The sequence below is a fragment of the Centrocercus urophasianus genome, unplaced genomic scaffold (genome assembly GCF_019232065.1).
Source record: "Centrocercus urophasianus isolate 14NV4802_14NV808 unplaced genomic scaffold, USGS_Curo_1.0 seq_23, whole genome shotgun sequence".
In the NCBI taxonomy this organism is placed as follows: domain Eukaryota; kingdom Metazoa; phylum Chordata; class Aves; order Galliformes; family Phasianidae; genus Centrocercus; species Centrocercus urophasianus.
This window is the reverse complement of record NW_024884789.1, coordinates 11,503,165-11,523,216: the sequence shown is the minus strand read 5'-3', so window position 1 is coordinate 11,523,216 and position 20,052 is coordinate 11,503,165. Positions and strand designations below refer to the sequence as shown.

The following is a 20,052-nucleotide window of genomic DNA, read 5'->3' as shown; positions in this document are numbered from 1 at the left end:
CACATTTGTACCTTTTTTTTGTGCAAGAGCCCTTTTGGCTTTTCCACTTCACTCATCTTACAAGCTGGTGTGCAACCTTTAGAGCTCTCCTGAACAGGCAGTTTTGTTTCCTGAAATACTAAATTTGTTTTTATCCTTCAATATGTAGAGGGATATATGTGACTGTCCCTAGATTCACCTCTGACTCTGTAGATCGGCTGAAAGCGTATAGGAGCAGAAGCAAATTAACCAGTAAAAGAGAGAAGAGTAACAGGATTTACAATTTGGAACAGGTAGGGCACTTCCACATGGAATTTCTTGTTGATAGCTGGATCATTTCCAAATAGTCAGTATATGCTTACCTTTAAAACACAGGAATGTGCATAAATAAGCATCACTATGGAAGAATTAGGTTTCAGAAAACCTAAATATATTTCCAGTATTTTGAGTTTTATATACAGACTCCTGCTGGTGTTAATGCAGGAGCTGAAAATCACTTGAGCAACAAAACAGCCACTTTTAGAATCAGAAAATCAGAGGTTGCATGAAATGATATATTTGTTTTATTTAGGAGACAAAGATAGTTTCTTTACTGAGCACGTTTCCACAATGGAGCCAATTTGATTTAACATTGTCTATGATAACTGCTTCTTTTTTTTTAATGTTGATTTTAAGTTCAAGAGAGAGAATTTCTCACTGTATAGACCCTAAGGTAAACCTTTGATTTCAGAATTAACAAGAAACTAATTATCAGATATGAACGAAAAATCAGACTCTAAACACTGACTTGGCTAACATGATAAGAGAAGTTACCATGAACGTAATGTAACTTCACTAACTTTCACCATTTTATGGCCAGCCTCTGGCTACAGCGTGTGTTTCTTTTCTGAAAGTCCAAGCAAACACACAAACGCACGTAAGAAAGAAAAGAAAAAATGAAAACAGAAGAATAGCATTCCTGAAGAATAATTAGGGCTCAAAAACTGGAGAGACTGAATACTTGGGGAAAAAAAAAAAGAGCTAGGAAGAGCTGGTACTCGTGTAACTCGTCAGCTCTTCATCTCCCTGTGAAACTTAACTGCAGTAAGAGCATAGTCTTGTACCGTGTTTCACGTATCAACAGAAAGATCATCTGCGTTTTTAGAACAGTGCTTTTCAGTTCTTCACGTGTGGTTTCACACAGCCTCTGAACCACAGTGATACTGGAAGTCACCTTCTTAGATGCCTTTGTCCTTGCCAGTGTCCATAGTGTCTTTTTTACCTATTTATTACACATCTCAAAGCAGAGGATCCAGGCCCTTATTTCCACTTACAGATATTGTTGCTGATGGTTGAAGTATGAAGTCAAACACGTGCGAATGGTGTTAGGATGCAGTATTAGAGAGAGGTTCTCTTCTACCCACTCTTTCAGCATTACTTGCCTGTCCTCTCATTTTTCTAGAGCTTGAAGTGAAAGGGTCTGTTTTCCAAATTTATGTCTCTTGTTGCTGATAGTGATGGTGAAAATTCATTATTAATATAATTAATTTACAGATCAGCAATGTCCAGATTTTGTTCTCAATTGCATCACAAGTGTAACTCTATTTGAATTAATTTAGAGTCATGCTTCTGTAACAGAGGCCAGAATCATTGTCCTCTTATGCAAAACAGGTTTCCAACAATATGAGAAAAGGGACGGTTAATTGGAGCAGTTTTTGTTTGGGAACAAGCACAAAATAATACAAATGTGTCAGATGCTAGTTTGCTGCCCTAAACACCAGTTCACTGCAAAATTTAAGCATGTAACTGAAAATCATTAATTAAATCTTGTGCAGCCAGGAATCATGCATAATGTAACAGCTACTGCAAAATGTCCACTCCTGCTCATTTACATTTTCTTCTTGCTTCTACAGAGATGAGGAGCCAGTATGTGAAGTAGTCCCTCTTAAGATTTTGATTTTATGTTGTTGGAGAATGTCCCGTTGTGTATTTGTAGGATAATGCAGAACGATTACATATGTGGATTTTTGCTTTTATAGTATTAAGTCTAATCACTGAAAAAATACCTTAGCAAATATTTCCTACACTGCATTGCATGACTACATATGCATACCTCAAAATTTTTTAGACTGGATGGAAAATAAGTGGCCTAATGCACCAAGCCTTTAGGTAATAATACTATAACATGGCTGTGTGTGTGAAATAACTACTTCTCAATTGAACATGAAATTCCATATGAAAAGCAGGATTTCTGTATCTTTCTTCTATTTTTATGACAAGGATTTTAGTAAACAGTCCACTATGAACAGCAGTGCTATTTTTGTAGTGCCATCATGTTCGTGGTGAGAATATAGGTTCCTACAGCAGCGTGGCTAATGTTCAAAAAGACAACTTGTTTAAAGGACAGAAGAGAAAGCAAGCGGTGTTCACAAATTAAAAATTGCATAGCAGTTTCACTACAAAACCAACTACTACTCATACAGAAGTATCCAATTAATCCATTACTCTTTAGAAGAGGAATCCCTACATATCCAGGTACAATCCTTGCCAAATATCTGGACACAATCATAGGCTTTTAGGATTACAAGTAACATAATAACGGATAATGACCAAAATTAAGCACACCAATACAGAATGCTTGGGTTAACTGGGCCTGCCATGTGCACTTTAAGGCAGCAGTCTGTTAGGTTTAAAGTGAGATTAAGGAGTTGTGTAACCTACAATTGTGCCGTTTTTCATTAAAGAAATAAGATGATTGGGCTCAGTAGGGCCCTTCCTTACATTTACCTCTGTTTAATTGGATTGGGAACTGCTTAAACATCTTTGAGTTGGAGCTTAGAAGAAGATGATCCCAGCTGTTTTTCAAAGCTTAAGACAGCAGGCAGACAACATGATCATGTCAAGACTCAAACTAAAGCCTTAATCCTACTTTTTCATCAACTAGCACTACAGCTGAGTCTTTAACCTCCTAAGTACTAAATGTGCTTTGTATCTCTCACAGTACATTTGCTGTGAAATGTTGCTGTCCAATAATATTAATTTTGTTTCCTTTCTGATAGGGACTTTAAAAAATACCCTCTGTCTACCTGAGTTTGGAGAGCTACAGTGTAAGCTTATGTTTTTAGTCTTTTTAAAAATATAAGCCTGCTCCTATTGAAGTCTGTTGTTCTCTGTGGAGGTGAGGAATTACATCGACCCATATCTCACTGTTATACTGTAAAACGCAGCGTACTGGTAACTGTTATTCACAGTACGTGTGTTACCAGCTTGAATGTAATTTTATTTTCAATAGGAAATAAATGGCAACAGCTTTAGATTTTTTCCGGTCTTTTTTTTTTCTTACCAACTTTTAGCATGGCCAAAAGAAATTTCATAGATTCCTAGCCTCAAAATTTGCTTACTAGATTGTTATTTAGCTTGATAATCCTCAAGTTGCGTAAAGATTAAATGTTCTAATGAGTTTTCCCTGCTTTTGTTAATAGTGTTCTGTGTAATGCCATAATCCTCTTCCCTCTTCTCTTCCTTTTGATTTTTTTTTCTTTTTTTTTTTTTTTTGCTTTTTTCTTTTATTATTTTTTCTTTTTTTTTCTTTTTCTTTTTTTCTTTTTCTTTCCCCCCCCCCCCCCTTTTTCTTTGTCAGGTAGTGCTCCTATTTGTCCTAGTGACACAGGGCTGCCAGCAGGAAAGCAAGCGTAGTTAATGCTCAGCTGCTCAAACCAGTCAAGCAAGCTAGCAAGTCCCAGCTGTGCTACTTGATGTTTTTTGATTGCACCTAGTCCTCAATCTGTGAACTGTTTTCTGGACTTAGATTCATCAAGCTCTGCCGCTTTAAAAACTCATGCAGGCAGGCATCCTAGGATATGCCATTATAAGCTGCTGCCAGGGGATCTTCTAGGAGATAAATGGAATCTGTGTGAAGTAAATTAGTGTGAACCAGTCAATCTGTGTGTCAGCCTCAAGCCACATCCATGGGTAACTAGCTTGCTGACTGAAAAGTCTGCTGTCTTTTGCCAATCAGAGGTCTCAGCCACCAGGAAGCAGTCCTATACAACATTAGTTTCTTGGAATAACGCCTGTTTGACCAGTTTGTGAAACTCTTCAGTATACAGTACTGTACTGCCTGAGTTTACTTACTGCTTACAATTGAACTGAAAATCTTTTAAAGTCGGATAACATTTTAACAGTAGGGAGCATCACAGAAATGTCCTGGAAATAAGTACTTCCACTTTCATACAGCAGCCATTCAGGAGCTTCATGCTGTGCTGAGTTGGCTTTACCTCCCTATCAGTAATGCATCTTCAAGGCCATAATGCAAAATAATAACAATAATCTGGACAGAAGAGGTTAATAAAGATTCTCTGTATATTTTTTTCCCTGTGGATTAAGCCTTTTGGAAAGCTTTGATCAAGAGACAGAAAGGATATGCAAGTGATAAGATCCACATTATGCAGAGGGATATGTGAGTGTCATAAAGTGCTGCACATTGTTGTTTCGTTTTGGTTTTTGAAAGAAAATTGAAGAAATCAACAACTAGAATTCTTGTGTGTAAAAGAAGTAATTAAAAACATTTTACAGTTGAATACCAAAAAAATCTTTCATGAAAAAAACTAGCAATAATGTAATTTTAAAAATATGAAGTATGGATTTCCCAATTTGTTTGTTGTTTTTGGAGAAGACATTGATGTACTGATAGGCAGTTATATCTACAGTATGGACTATCCAATACCATTGTTCTAATATGCTTCATATTTTTTAGAAGTACAGACAGGATAGGAGATGACATTTATTTAGTAACTACCAGAACTGCAGTGAGGCCTTCTTTCCTAATTCCTATAAGAAAAAAATGTATTTAATAATTAAAAAAAGAGAGGTGCTAATAATGATAATCAACTGATTAAACGACTCAGTCCTACATCATGTTTTGTCAAAAAGACATGTGGGCTTTCTGGCTAGAGAGGATATGGAGAAGAAAAAGCAGTATGTAGTGGTAGAAGAGTTAAGGATGGCTCGAGGTTACGTTTTCCTTTTCATAATCCTCCTAAGTTTTACAGAAGCATATGCTCTGAGCTTTGCAATAAACGCTTTGTGGGATTTTATGGGAAATAATTTTATTTCTTGTAGCAGAACCCACTGAGACAAATTTAACTAGTTGGGTATTTTATTATATACAGTACATAGAATACATGGGCACATTCTGGTGTAAATCATAACTAAGATGGAGACAACTGCTTTAAAATTGAATGAATGTTTCATTGCACTAATGAAACAAAAACGGATGTCCTTTGAGAATGTAATTTGTTACACAGTGCCATATTTTAGTTGCGAGAAGAAGGGAAGTCCCTCCGGGTGAATAAAACTGCAAGGTATATTGGGGAAAAAATCACTGAAAATTTTCGTTTTCCTGTCTGAGGTAATTCTGTCCTCATAGTTATAGAGAGGGATGGAAAATAGAGTTTCTAGTGTGTTTTTGTTTTGTTTATGTGTTTTAATTTAAAATCTAGAAAAATCTTAAAACAGATTTTAGACTTTTTCTAAGAGATAAGTTATTTGGTTGCAATTCAAGAAGGGAGTGGAATGAACTTCGTTTGCACACAGAGTGCAGCAGTTGGCTCCTGCTCCTCTGGGTGCGTGGTTCATATTTTTGCAGAATGAGCTGTGCATGTAATACACGTCAGTGTTTGGACCTGTTACTGCATTTAATGCAAGGATTTAAATTACTTTAGCTTCCGATGTGACTAGCTCCATGCTTTGTTATTTCAGAAACTGTTCCAGCTCTCGTGTGATGCTACATTCACTTTAGAATTACACATTTTGCAGGGTTACTTTCCTAATCTCTATTTTTAAAATTTAAATATAATGGAGACATAGAGAGTGTGGCATTCAAACATCAGAAAATGACATGCCATCAGCAATTAGGTGTTGACTAAATACGTCAGTAGAATGCTTTCTTTATTTCTTGTTTGTTTATTTTTAATGGGACTAAAGACTATGAAAGGACCAACAACTGATGTCCTTCATCCCTCGAGTGAATTAGTAGTTATATGGCCTGAGAAATGATTTGGGAAAAAAACACCAAAGTTGAATTCAATTTGGAAAGCAAGGTTTCTAGGTGGACTTGGGTTAGTTTGCATACAGGCAGGATGGGAGGTAAGAGCAAGGCAACAGTTTTTCAGAAAACGATCTGGATACCAACTGAGAATGATTCAACAGTGTTCACACTGTGGCAACAAAGGCAAACCCCATAGCAGGCTCTGTGAACAGGAGTATCACCTGCAAAAGCTGTGAGGTCATCCGTGTGCTCTATTCAGCATTGGTAACACCTAGGCGACAGCCCCAGGCTGCTGCTACACTGCTCCATTGCACTGCTCTCATCCCGCTGTAAGGGAAGGTGCTCCTTGCAGTCTGGAGTTGATTCATTATTTTCTTGCTTCTAGCTGATTGTAGTAAGTACTGCTACTATTTCACCTGCTATTTCACCATACTATTTCACATGAGTACCTTTTGCATTTTTTGTATTAGTGAAATAATTATTTCCTTTTAGGTTAGTATCAAAATACACGGGAAAAAAAAACAATGTAGCCCACTAATCCTTAGCTGTTGAAAGAGGAAGCAACAAAGGACTGTTAATCACAGATGTCATGGAGATGCACAGCGCTGGTGCACCTTTTCTCATACCAGAGCTGGAGGGGTTGACATGAAGCTATCAGGAACTTATCCGAACAGACAAAAGGAGATGCTTCCCTATGTGTATAACATAGAGCCTCCCATGTTAAAGCAAGTCAGGATGTAGGGTGCAAAAATTCTAGACCTTTGAGGGAAAGTGGGAAAAATTTGTGGAACAGAAATATAAAACAAAACAAATAATAAAAGAAGACTAGTTTTGGAACCTGAGTTTCAGTTTGAAGTTTTGGAGACATTTCTGATGAAGTTTTACTAAGAAACGCCCTTTTTAAAATGGTACCCTAAGCATTTCCCAGCTGTCAGCCCAGCTCCTTGGGTGTAATATGGTAACTGTAGGCCTAGGGCATCCTGGAACTGCCATTGCAGCATTGCAGCAGAGTTGGTTTAAAGCCCTTTGGAAATGAATACTTATCAACAGTTTGTTTTTTGTTTTTAATATTTTTATAGATTTTTTTAAATAATTTCTCTTCAAATTATTAATCCCTCTGATGAATACACAAAGCATCTTGTTAGAAAGAAATGTTTATTTGTTGATTCACCTGTGTTCTGCAAGCTTTCTCCAATATGTCTGCCCTATGCAAGTTGGTATAAAGAACAGGTTTCTTGGAGTTTGGTATGTGATAATTCATTTCTGAGTGGAACAAGGCTTTCAGGGCTTCAAACATAACATGAAGAAATAAGGTAGTGATTGGCTGTTGCCATGATTAGTACAAATTCACAAAGAAGAGCTTATCATTTTGCAGCACTCTCACATAAAGGCCATTCTTTCATAGACTTATCACAGATGAGTTCATTATATTTTTATGGAAATAATTTGTTTGCGTTTCTTTTTTGCATTTGAAATATTTGGAAACTGTTTACATGAATGTTTCATTGAGTACTTAGATATCATTCATTTGCTATTCTAAATTTTACACCTATTTTGCCTGTCTTTTTCTTTTTAGTGCTAGAACATAAGACAATCAAGTTCAGTAAACAATTCTTAAGAGCTTATTAATATGTATCAGGAAAAAATTACTGCAGTTCTCAGGACTGATTCCGTACAAGGAAGATGTACCTCATTTTAACAGGCTGTTTGATGTAATTTGACTCCATGAAATTTCTCCTTTTACTTTACTTAACAAGAGTAATTTCTATTATCTATGTAGCAACTTAAATTACATCTCACTGAGCTAAAAAATAATTGGGGTCGTTTTATCAGAAATGGCTGATGCTTAACTTTTTTCTCTGACTTGCAGATTTGGGGCTTATTTACACTCTAGATATTTACATCACTTGAGCTATACAAATTATCTTTCAAATGGAATCAAAAGTAATGTTAGGATTCATTTAAACCCAGTATAGGACAGGGTATCCTCAGAACAAGTAAAGATTGTACTGTCAATGGTTCCATTAGTTCTGAAATTCCACCAATGTCCTGGGAATGAGAAATTCAGAACTATCTTTCCACTACTGACATTTGAGCATAAAATTCTATAACACAGTAAAGTAGATATCTATTTAATGGAATTTTTAAAATATTTTTTTCAAAAATTATATAATGCTTTTTTAAACTTTCATACTTTATTTGGGCCACACTGTTCTTTTCTTATTTTTAACTTCTCAATTCCCTTTGTTCTTCCATCTTCTATGATATTTTTAAGGTACTTTCCTCTTCAAATTGAGCATGTAACTTGATGTTTAAAAAAAAAAAAAAAAAAAGACCTGGAGGCATCTGCCTAAATCCCTTTCTTTCTCACTACACTGTTATGTAACATCATAAACTAGGGTACTGTGAAGTGTATCTGCCTGAGTTTTATGTAGGAAGATATGCATACACTGGGGTAAGTGACAAGGTTAAGATACATTGCCTCACTTGCACAAGTGGTCCTAGCCTGAATTTCTGAAAGGTCCTCTTGCCAGCCTCATTTTCACCTGATGACCACCATTCTCCATCAGCTCTTTCTACTTTAGCTATAGCTAATTGAGGTTTGCTTTTCTGTCTCTGCAAAAGCCCTTTCCATCTCTGTTTTCTCCTTCCTTTTAAACTCTTCCTGTAACTCCTTTCCTACCTGCCATCAGTGAAAGTTTCATCATTGTTTTCCATCACATCAGGTTATATTAGCTCTGCTCCTGATCCCTTTTTCTCATCTCACTTCTGTCCTTCTTGGGCTTCTATAACTCCATCTTCTCTGGTATCTCCCATCACTTCATAGTGTCCTTCTGATGTCGTCTATGTCAGCTGTCATCTCATCATTACCAGTTCTCAGCCTATCTGGTGTTTCTTCTGGCATTAGAATAAAGAACTAGATCAGATCTCTTCGTTATCTCTTCCAAGCCTTCCCACTACTTTCTGATTTACAGCTATCTGCTCCTTATACCTCTAAGTCGTGTTTAACTGAAAGCTCTTTCCACAACCCTACATCAGTATTTTAACAGACCCTTCTATATGTCACTTTTGCATGTTTGGCCCAGGCCTCAGCCAAAGCCTTTACTCTGCTAAACTTTTAGACACATTTTGTGTCAATCTTGGTGCATGTTCCGCATGTATCTCAGCAGAGAGATGTGATTTCATGTCTGGTTGTGGGGATGCCTAGAAAACTGTGCACCCAGTAGCCCTGCTTTAAGCATTTCAATTCTTTTAGTTAACAGAATGAGCTGAACTGAATCAAAAATGTGTTATATATGATAATGAGTTTATACTGTTTGGTCTGTCCCCATCAAAGATCTGTTTCTGAGGTGTATATTTTGCTTCAGCACCACATTACATATTAAATTAAACACCAAGCCAGTTTTTTGTTGTTGTTGTTGTTCTTCCACTGGAATCCCTTATCTTAACTAAGCTCAAATTATATTGCTTCTTATAAGTAGACCCAAGAGAAACTCAGAGTCACTTGCTGAATGAAAACATTATTCGCAGTTCATCCTGAAACTGGGAGGTTTCCATTTCAAAAGGCTGATTCTGAATTTTTGGTCAGTGTTAGTTTTTTAGAGAGGTGATTTTGTGATTTTTCCTTCTCTCTAGAGGTGCTGCTGTATGCTTTGTTTTCGCCCTTTTACCACAAAGTTCTCTGTTGGAAATTTTCCTATTGCTCTGCTTCAGAAGAGTTCTGTCTTATAAATTCATGCTGCTGTAATGGCTCAATCTATCACTCAGCACAACAGAGCTGAGTACTTGATAGAATGAACTGTTTTAGAAAAAGTGTTGTAATAAATTGGGAACAAAACAAATGTCTAAATATAATATGCAAACTCGTGGTTTCCAGTTTTTCTTTTTGAAGTGGGAATGCCAGCCTTCAGATGGTATGGAAAATTGTTTAGATGTTGTAAAAATCCGAGGAAAACACAAAAATCTTTGAAGACTTTTTTTTCCTGCACATCATAGTTTTTCATGGAAAAGAACATATTTATTGTAAGTTATTCTTCAGTGTCGGTTTTCCTAATGCAGGTTGTATTGTCAACACTTCCATGGCAGAGTTATGAACTAATGTTATTCCTTATGTGGAGAGGTTGACCACTGATCCAAGTCCACTGTCATTTCTTGTAATCTTAGAAATGTAACCTGTGTTCCTGCTATTCCTAGGCAGTTTGTATGCTGTGTGCTTACCATCTCTGGCAGCTATTCTTAGCAAAATCTACTTTTAAACTTCTTTTAATTTGCTTTTTTTTTTTTTTTTTCCAGATGAAATGTACAGTGTCATAGATTTTATTATTTTATTATGTCGTAATGTTGTATTTTCAAGGATCTGCCTCCACAGTCATGCTGAAGCATGATTGATTCACATGGATTCTGGGTAAATGTCAGAGTTGAGAATTATGGGAAGTTTTGATGACCTGGGGTCAATAGCTGCAAACCAAAGGAATGTACAAAATAACAAAGTGGAATGTGTGCATTTTGACATCTTCCTATCTGAATAGTACACTGAGGCTTTTTTAATTCACTCAAATTTTTGGAAAATTTAAATGGGCTTTGAAATTAATTGTTCAGCAAATATTCATCTGATAAAAAAAAAAATCCATCAAATGCAAAAAGGGAATACATTTCTTGTTTTGAATACAGGACAGAACTGGAATTGTAGCCACTGTGCTCCTCATCCACATGGTCTAGCTTGAAGTCTAGGACATTGCTTACTTTTAAAGATATTAGAAAAAATGTCTTTATTAATGCCTTAAGAAATGTTTCCTTAAGAAATGAAAGTTTCAAGGGCACTGAATATTCGAGATTTAGTCCTTAGTCTGCTTTTCTGTAATGTAGCTCTGGGTTCATAAAAGCAGAAGAGAAAGAAATGAACACTGTCAAGAGAAATACCCCTAAGCTTTTCAGGAAAACCTATGTGGAATTTGTTTGAAAGCTAGGAAGGCTACAAGTTGTATATTGACAAATAATTATTTCCGTGAAAATATTTCCCTACTCAAAAATGAAAATATTTTTAGCAATTAATGAAAAGAATCAAATTTGACCATCTCTAAACTGGATTTCCACCTGTATCCTACTGCATGTTGAGTTACAACTGATTTTATTGCACATTCTAGCTTGTTATATTCAACATATTTTCATCTTAACATATTTTTTTCTTCCTACTGATTGTCTCCAGCCATTACTAAACCAGCTAACTAGTCTTTGATATTGTATACTGCGTTCTTTCATGAAACAGGATAGCACTTTTTATGGTTATGAGATTATGTTCTTATTTTAGGATTGAGCCAGTGCCTCAAACTTCTCCTCAGATGAATTCTTGTCTATAGACTTTTCAACAGTGTTATGGCTGCCTATAAGTATTTTGAGTTTGGGTTTTATTTCAGTCTATCACTTGTATTTATAAAATACATCTTCAACATTGAATGGTCTGCAGAATATCAGGAAGTTTTTGTTTCTAAATATAAATTACGTCTCTCCCTCTCTGTTTTCATTCTTCATTGCTCCAGTTAGTGTGCTGAAGCATGACAAGAGCTCAAACTCGGCAAACTTCCAAGATGCAGAGGGTGCACCTGACAGATGTGTCTTAGAAGAATCTGAGACTCCAGGTGAGAACCATTTCAAGGCAGTTACCAAGTATCATGTGATAAATCTGACACAGCTTTTGGGTCAGTAAAAAAGGCACACTGTAATGCTGTTTCCTTTTTAGCAGCTGCAGTGTCAAATTAACGGTCACCTCTAGGGGTCACAGTGTTATCCTTTCCTCTTTCATCAAGAATTCAGGTCTTAGAAAGGATAAGGTCTTTATGACCAAAAAGAAAGCTGACACAACTAGTTCATTATAATTAGTTTTGGACTACACTTCTTATTTAATATATATGCGATGTCTGACCCTTTGAAGGTAGAATGAGGTTATGAAAAATTAGAAGCACTGTATATGCTGCAGTTAAACTTAGCAGTGGGCATTCAAATACTGTATCTCTGGAGGAAAGCAAATTGGTAGTTTTAAATAGCTTGATTCTTTTCTCTAAATCAGTTCACAACCATTATTTCATTTTAATGACTCTTAACATTGATTCAGTTAAATACAAGAACATCCATAAAGTGCATTATTTTTGGTGTCTAAAAGATTTATCTTCATGTACTATCATTATCTTCCTAGTTATGGAATATCTAAGAAATTCATTAAATGAAACCCAAGGGGAAACAAGTATGAAGTACATCCAATCACAGCTGATTAAAACATTCTATGCAACTAAATATTAAAATCTTACAAATAGTCTATGGGCTTGATCCACATACACCATATATGAAACCTGCACATAGTACTCATTAACGAAAGAGTTAAACATCTTTCTTCACTCAGTATTTTCCTCCCCTGCTTTATCTGGTTTCTGTGTACCCTCTTGCATCTTTGTGTGCTGATCCGTGTATCATATTTTTGATTCATCGTCTCTGTGGCCTGTCAGCTTAGTTAAGAGATTTCCAAATCTTGCAGCCTGTGCTGACAGGGGGCAGCTGCCAACAGTCCCCTGATCCTTCCCCAAGGAACACTGCTGAGATTTAATTTTCAGTCAAAGGGTGCAGTCTGAAATCCATGTCAGGTCCCCTAAGTCATCTCAGAACCCAGAAAGGACCCCTGTCTGGGGGATTATATTTCAGCACACTCCACTCCTCCAAGATTCCTTGGGAGTTCAACTGCCGTCATATACCTGATTTGAACTACATTCCTTTTTCATCTTTTCCACAGAAATGAACACAAGTATACGTTAGAATAATTGAAACCAATGAATTGTAAATTTGTATTCATTTTAAAGCCACGTTGGCTTGAACTCACTGCTGTACAGCAGAAGGCAGTATGAGATTTAGAAAGAAATATGTAATCTACTTGGGAAGGAGAGACATGTAATTTCTTTGCCATGACCACCTCAAGCTATTTCTGGTGCATGGTGCATCCTTCAGAAACCATCTGTACAATGGTTTCTACAATGATTCTGTGTGAAAGTGTGTGTTGCCCAAGATCTGTTCCAAGGTCTGTTCTAAGGTGAAAAAGAATTTCAGCAATGTGATGTGAAAGTGTTGAGGTGAGAATTAATGTACATTAAAGATAACATTAATTTGAACCTTGATTTAAATTATTATGCGTAGCAAAGTGCACACATTTGGATGGGAACTTGAATACCAATTCTACATTCTGCATGTCTATGTGAAGTAATGGAAAGGATAAAAAACTATCAGGAGGTGAATGTTGGCTAGCAAAAATACGTGTTGATAAAGCATCTAAACTTAAAAACTGAGTTCCGTGCGGTCCATCTGACATCATTAAACTGGTAATAAACAATGAATTACTCTGGCTTTTGTTTCTGTCCATTCCTGCATTTTAAGACATCTTGTCTTATAGGTCTGAAAACCTCAGGAGATTTCACTACTGGTCTCACTGCTTTCCACTGAGAATTTGTGGCTTGGTTGTCATGGAGACATCGTATTTCTCCAAGAATTGCTCATATTGATCCGTGGACAGGCGTAAATGGCCAGGCGAATGTGAGGAGTAAAGGGGGTTGGGCAGTACTATAAAATGACCAGAGGTTATGGGTCGGAAATAAGCTCATAGCAAACACTTAGGTAAAGAGAAAGAAACAGTTTCATTTTGTTTCAGGATTTCGTTTTTGCACTTTATGCCATTGTCTTCTTTCACTATAGACTGAAAGAAACTTGTTAGTCACTTGTCATGTCAGATCTTTGGTGCTTGTCCTGACACAGCTGTCAGCCTTCCAGCTCTGTGCAGTTCAGGGACACACAACAAAGAGCCAGGAACATGAATTATTTATTGCTCCTTGTGCGGATGAAATTCTGTGATAAGAAATTAAGACACTTCTGACCGAAGTGCTTGTTTGAAAGGAGAGATTTGATAACAGACTACATTCACTTAAAACTTACTACTTACTTTTAGTAGCAAACATTGAAACAATAATATGGCATTCAGTTGGGTAAGATTTTCTCTAGTGTTTCTCAGGTGTTTTGACTTTGAAATGGATCTTGGAATTTAAGAGTGCCTGGAAGGTTGGTGTTTGATTTGGTGAAACCTGTGAATTTAGCTCTCTCTCATATTCAGTGTCAGGGCAACTGACAATCATTTATAAACTTTAACTAAAGAGCTGTCATTATGTTTGTTTTGCAGACTCTGTTGCATTTAGAATATGTTATTATATGTGCAAAAGTGATGTTAAGAAATATCTTCACTTTATTATCTCTTCTGATGAGGAAAAGATGAAAGTATAACAGCATACCAGAAAGGAACTCCAAATATTTCTAGACACGGTTCCTTGTTGCATCTCCTACCAGCATCAGTGAGGCTGGAGTACATAGCCATTAGTAGACATATCTGTTTACTGTGCTTTCTACCGGTGAAAAGTGCAGCCTCTAACCTTGACATAAGAGTGAAAGTTATTTTCAAAGTGATCTAAATTTTCTAAATCACATAAAGAGTACTCTGCTTATTTTACTTTCACACTCTTTATATTCCTGTACATGTTCTTACTGCTCCAGAGATAGGCCTCCAGCAGTCATGGAAAAAAAGGCCTATACTCAGATGGCAGGAATCCATCTGACTAACCAAAAGCCCAATCTGAGATTTACCTGTGATTTCTTGTATTCAGTGTGTGATCCAAGCTACACTTAGGTAGGAAATGAAACCCCTCAACCTGCACTTTTCTCTTGGATAATTCACAGCAAACACTTTTCATGTGTGGTGGACAAAGGTAAATGTCAGACTGCAGTTTCTTGTCTAAGTGAAATAGATTTTAGTTTCTCCCTTCATGTGCCTACAAGCTGCCATTATCTGTGATAGTGGCTCACGTCTATTTAGCCCTCACACAGAGGAGATACTGGGCTTCTCTCTCAAATGCCTAATAGTAGGTTTATCACTGCCATTTTCCCTACATGCTGAGGACTACTTCTGTTTGATATGCAAAGCCTTGGCTTTTCAAACTCTGCTCTGGCCTTGAACATAATAATCAAATAGGAATTGCAACAGAATTTTGTAGAACTTTTAATCACATTAAACTGCTGCAAAGAATTCACTGCACCTTAGAATGGTTCTTCAGTAGAAATAAATATTCATAGCATTGTTTTCCATTTCAGCAGTCATTTTTTCTGCTCTTACAGAAACCTGGAAAGAATCTGAAGCTGATCAAACTTAGATGTCTGAGTTCTATGTCTGAGCTATTCACCCAAATATTCTTATGTAAACAGTGATGGAAAATTCCTAACCCTAGAAGGCAGATAATCCTATTCGTAGGGCATTGCTTAAGAGTTAAGGGTATTGAAAGTGCTCTGAATTTTGTCAGTCTCAATCTGAGAGGAACATAGCAGGAGTTTACACAATTGCAGATGTTTTAGTTTTCATATGTGCTGCAGTCCCATTAAAGAAGCTTCTGCAAGCATAGCACTCATGAGATTAAAAAAACAGATTTGAGTGGAAGTCAGAAGGAACAATATAGGCACAGATGCCCCTTACCTCTTTTTTCCCCCAACGGAGATATTGCAGTAGATCAAGCAATAGGTTGTTGCTTTCTTTGGTAATGGAGGAAAATTCAGCTTGATCAAGCAAAACAAAGCAACAACTGAAAGCTGTAGGAATTAAATTTTTTTCTATCTTTTGGATGAAAACCGTGTAAACAGTAAGAATGTATGTATGGCCTTCAGTAGGCAGGAAGTTTGGCTGAGTCAGCTGGTCCCTTCTGCAGCTCGTGATTGCTCTCTGTGATATCTTCACTGCAATAACATCGTAGATATTAATTTTTTCCTTCTTCTTTCAGGACAGAATGTGATTCTGATCATATGACAGATAACAGTGAAAATACAAACAGTTTTCACAGTCTGCCATAGTTGCATGTCCTAGGTAGACCTTGACACAGAGATGGGAGAGATCTTTGACTGCTCCCAAAGTACAATCTTTTGGAGGCTGAACTGCAGGAAATAGAAATGAAAATGTGGAGATATAACAAGATCAGATACTGATTAGCTGAGTATGAAATGCTAGTGTCTGGAGATAATTGCAGAAATTAGGCCCATAAGAATTTCACTGTATTGAATGTGTTGCTGTGTCCCATCATCATTCAGCATTGCTAGTATTTGTTTGTTTGGTTTGGTTTGACCTTGTAAATGAAACTGTAAAACCAGAAGATTATATAGTTGACAACAGGAAAATGTGTCTCTCTTTATGTCTAAGACATAGATAGGCAGATAGATGACAGACAATAGGACAAACTGAGAAGATAGCCATTAGGCTGGGAAAGAACAGCGTGTTTCATGTACTCATAAAGAGTGCTGAATGTATATAAGCAGTGATTCTAATTTAAGTAATACTTTAAATTCAGGTTGTAAATACATAAATATGTATGAATTAAATGGGAGAAAGTCATGAAGCTAAAAACTGATGACTGAGATTACTCCTTACAAATTTAGCTATTAATGCCTTATTAATAAAGCTTCTTACTACTACTGTTTACAGCTAACACTGGATTGTTTCTGTTGAAATATATATATATATAATTTGAAAATGCTTTTTCCATAGGAAATGCAAATCCTCTATTAGATATAAACTGAAATTATTTTTTGTGTTTCTATTAGAAAGTGTTTCATTCAAAACGAAAAGGTGAAGAAGACGAGAGGAGGACTGTTTCACAGAAAAACTCTGAGGAAGGCTATGCATGCTCTTAAGCTACTTTGGATTCCATATTTCCTCATGTAAATTGCAATTATGATGTGAAAAGAATAGAAATCTTCTGGATGTCGATTTTTTGGTTTTTTAACACCACTGTGCTGATGCTGTCTTAATTTCATTACAAAAATATAGATTCTAAATCTACAAAAAGATTTTCAAATAACTTTTTTCTTTTTTTTTTTAACAAAATATGTTTCTTTCTTTTCCAGATGACATGAAGGCACATCCCTGGATATCTAAGGTGTGCTCCTGTAAGGTGTGTTAGAAGACCCCACTTAGCTGAAAGAATACGAAGATGCACAAGAGCAGCCAAGACATAAGATAAAGGTGGAATGGACATGGGGTGGCTTACTGTGGTTATTATTTTATACCTTCATTTTCAGAAGAAATATCTTCCATAATGTCAGCTGCTCTCTGCTGATTTACTGAATTCAATTCACACTTCTCTCACTAATAGATTTAGTTATTCAATTTAATTTGATATTTCTAACATAGAAAATACTGAGTCCTTATTTTAGATGTTTTTCATTAGCTACAGCAGTGATTCCAAGTACTGATTGACTGTAAACTTGCTTCAGTTTGAATATTCTTTTGAATGCAACTAATTTAAATAATCAAACTTATTTTTTTCTCTCCTTTCTTCTCACTTTTACTGCCAATAGCATTTTGACACTAATAGAAAGCATTTGGCTAATTTGAAAAAATAGAGATTTTTTTTTTATTATTATTTAAATGAAAATGCACTGGAATATTTAGAAACAATAAAATATAAACAACTTTGTGCTCACAGGTCTGCATGGGAAATTGATTTTAAGTCTGGTCATGTCTAGCATCTGAACTTTCCTTTTATACTGCCAGCAGTATAATCTGAATAAAGGTCCTCTGGTATGAAAGTGGGAGAAGCCAATCTGAGTTCTCAACTGATGCACTTTGTTGAATTGCTGTTTGTGCTCAGGGGGAAAAGAAGATACATATCTTTGTCCTTTAAAAAAAAAAGAATGTGTTTGGAAAATATTTGCGGTTCATGAGACTCATATATCACGTAGAGTTCTGAGGGATTTCTGCTGGTCTGCTTCTCTGAGCAGCACATTTGCTTTCTGTATTATCAATAGTAGGAGGGCTAATGAAGTCAAAGAGACTTGAAGATGGCATTGTTTGGATTTGTATGATGGTGGAAATCATAGCCTGATATTATGCTTCCTGTTACGTTAGCCATAATCTGCCTTATCTAGAAAATTGGATTTCTTTAGTGCAACAAGATCCTCTGGCAATGAATCCTTGTCCTCTTTGTGGGGAAATGTCGTGGCTGTAGGTGTGACCAAACCAGGTTGCTGTTATTACTATGGCTTGAATTTGACTGCAACATCGTAAGAAATAGTATTTGAATTTCATTCCACTGAAAATACAGCAATTAAAATAGGTTGAAGCCCAGGGCAGATAAAGATATTTAATTTTCTTTCTTTGGAATTATGTATACCATGCATAAAATGACATCTTTTATAGAAAAGTCAATGTGTTTTACATATTTGGTATGTTTCAGGAGGAGCTTTCATAGAATCACAGAATGCCCTGAGATAGAAGGAATTCGTAAGGATCATTGAATCCAACTCCTGGATCCATACAGGACCACCCAAAAATCACACCATAAGCTTTCCTTATTCTTAGGGGTCAATTTCATAGATAAACCATGCCTTTTGTTTATACAGGCTTATATTTGAATTATGGTGACTAAACAATCTAGACATGGAGTGGTATGGCTTCAGTCTTTCATTTATCATGCTGGATGTCTGTAGTAATTTCACTGACATATTTATACTTGCATAATGCAAGTTCTACACAGCCAAGAGCAGTACAAGCCTTCAGCTGACATATACCCCCATCTCAAACTTTATGCTAAAATCAAAGATCAAAATATAAAGAAAGTGAAAATAAAGTTACAAGTATGATTACAGGAACTTACTACAAAAAATCTGCAGACAGTAAACCAAATGTACCAAAAGCTTGAACCTTGCTATCTTCTTCACCACACACCCTCATCAGCAGTCATCTCTATTTTGCTTAAGTAATCTTCCACTGGCACTGAAACATCCGTCTCCCTTCACTACCAACTTTATTGCTTTATCAGTATCTACTGACTTGCATGTTGTTAGTACAAGAGCAGCAAATCTCCTAAAGCCATTTCTACAAGGTATTCTTAAAAATAACTGTGTGTTCAAAAAGGTGTCAGAGCTCAAGGTACTGGCTTTGTCCATAACACCCAGTATTGCTGTGGCAGCAGTTACATTTGTGCAGCACAATATTTGATTGCTTGTCTTTAATTCATTAAAGCAGTGCACATCAGCAGACTGCCAATACAGACAGCCCTTGGAACGGGTTGTGCGATGACGATTGGTGTTTGCTACGTGCTTGTGTGTGCTTTGCGCTAATTACAATTGCGGTATCAGCGAGGTACGTGTACTGTGTCTGGTTAGGATGGAGTTAGCTGTGCTCTGGACTTGTATCTCCAGGTCTGCTGCCTCAAAGGCCAGCAGGCTGGGGATGGGCTGAAGGTGGGGAGAAAAAGAGCCAGGCCAGCTGAACTAAACTCACCGAAGGATATTCCGTACTGTGTGATGTAATGCTCAGCAATAAAATCTGGCTGAAAGAAGGTGAAAGGGGGAACTCTGTGAAAGCGTTGGCCTTTTTGAGTGTACTTAGGCCTTGCTTTCCAAGAACTGGATGAATAATTTTTCTCCTTTTGCTTCCACATGACCTTTGCGTTTTTTTTTCCCTTTTCATTAAACTGCTCCTTATCTCAACCCACAAGCTTTTCTTTCCTTTCATTGTATTTTCTCCCCCTGTGTTTCTAAGGAGGGGGAGTGAGAGAGGTGTGGCGGTGCTGAGCTGCCTATCGGTTGTTAAGCCACCACAGGAAGACAAGAATTCTTCCTATTAGGTACATTTATGTCCCAGTAAAATGAACCTATTTCCAGTGTGCTCTGGATGCCTTTCAAGCAAGAGCTATACAGTATGTGCTCAGGATAAACTCTTGCTTCGAAAAATCTTTGTATATCAAAGTGATGATTTTAGATCTCTGTAGAAAAACACATACTAACCCCCTGCAATTGTTTCTCATGAGCCGTAATAACTGAAGAAATATTTATGTTCTAATGCACTCTGATGTACCATTCTGTTCACTGTTATGGAGATTGATTTTACAACAAAGTTGCAAGGTAATTATGAATGTATCTCTCTGTTGTGTTACATTGGAAGACTCCTACCAAAAGAAGTCACATAATAATATTTTAGAATA

At 36.5% G+C, this 20,052-nt stretch overlaps 1 protein-coding gene across 6 annotated transcripts in view; it reads left to right on the top strand.

The window, feature by feature from the left end:
* Positions 1-17,810, top strand: part of WDR72 (WD repeat domain 72) — a 107,099-nt gene extending 89,289 nt beyond the window's left edge. For 4 of the 6 annotated variants that reach the window (XM_042824646.1, XM_042824647.1, XM_042824642.1 and 1 more), the window contains 2 exons: positions 11,545-11,643; positions 16,970-17,810. In XM_042824646.1, coding sequence (XP_042680580.1) covers positions 11,545-11,643; positions 16,970-17,025 — 155 coding nt within the window. In that variant the 3' untranslated portion in view covers positions 17,026-17,810. Of the gene's footprint in view, positions 1-10,300; positions 10,654-11,544; positions 11,644-16,969 lie in introns of those variants that run through there. The other 2 variants (XM_042824644.1, XM_042824643.1) reach the window with 2 other exon arrangements.
* The last annotated feature ends 2,242 nt before the right edge of the window (positions 17,811-20,052 follow it).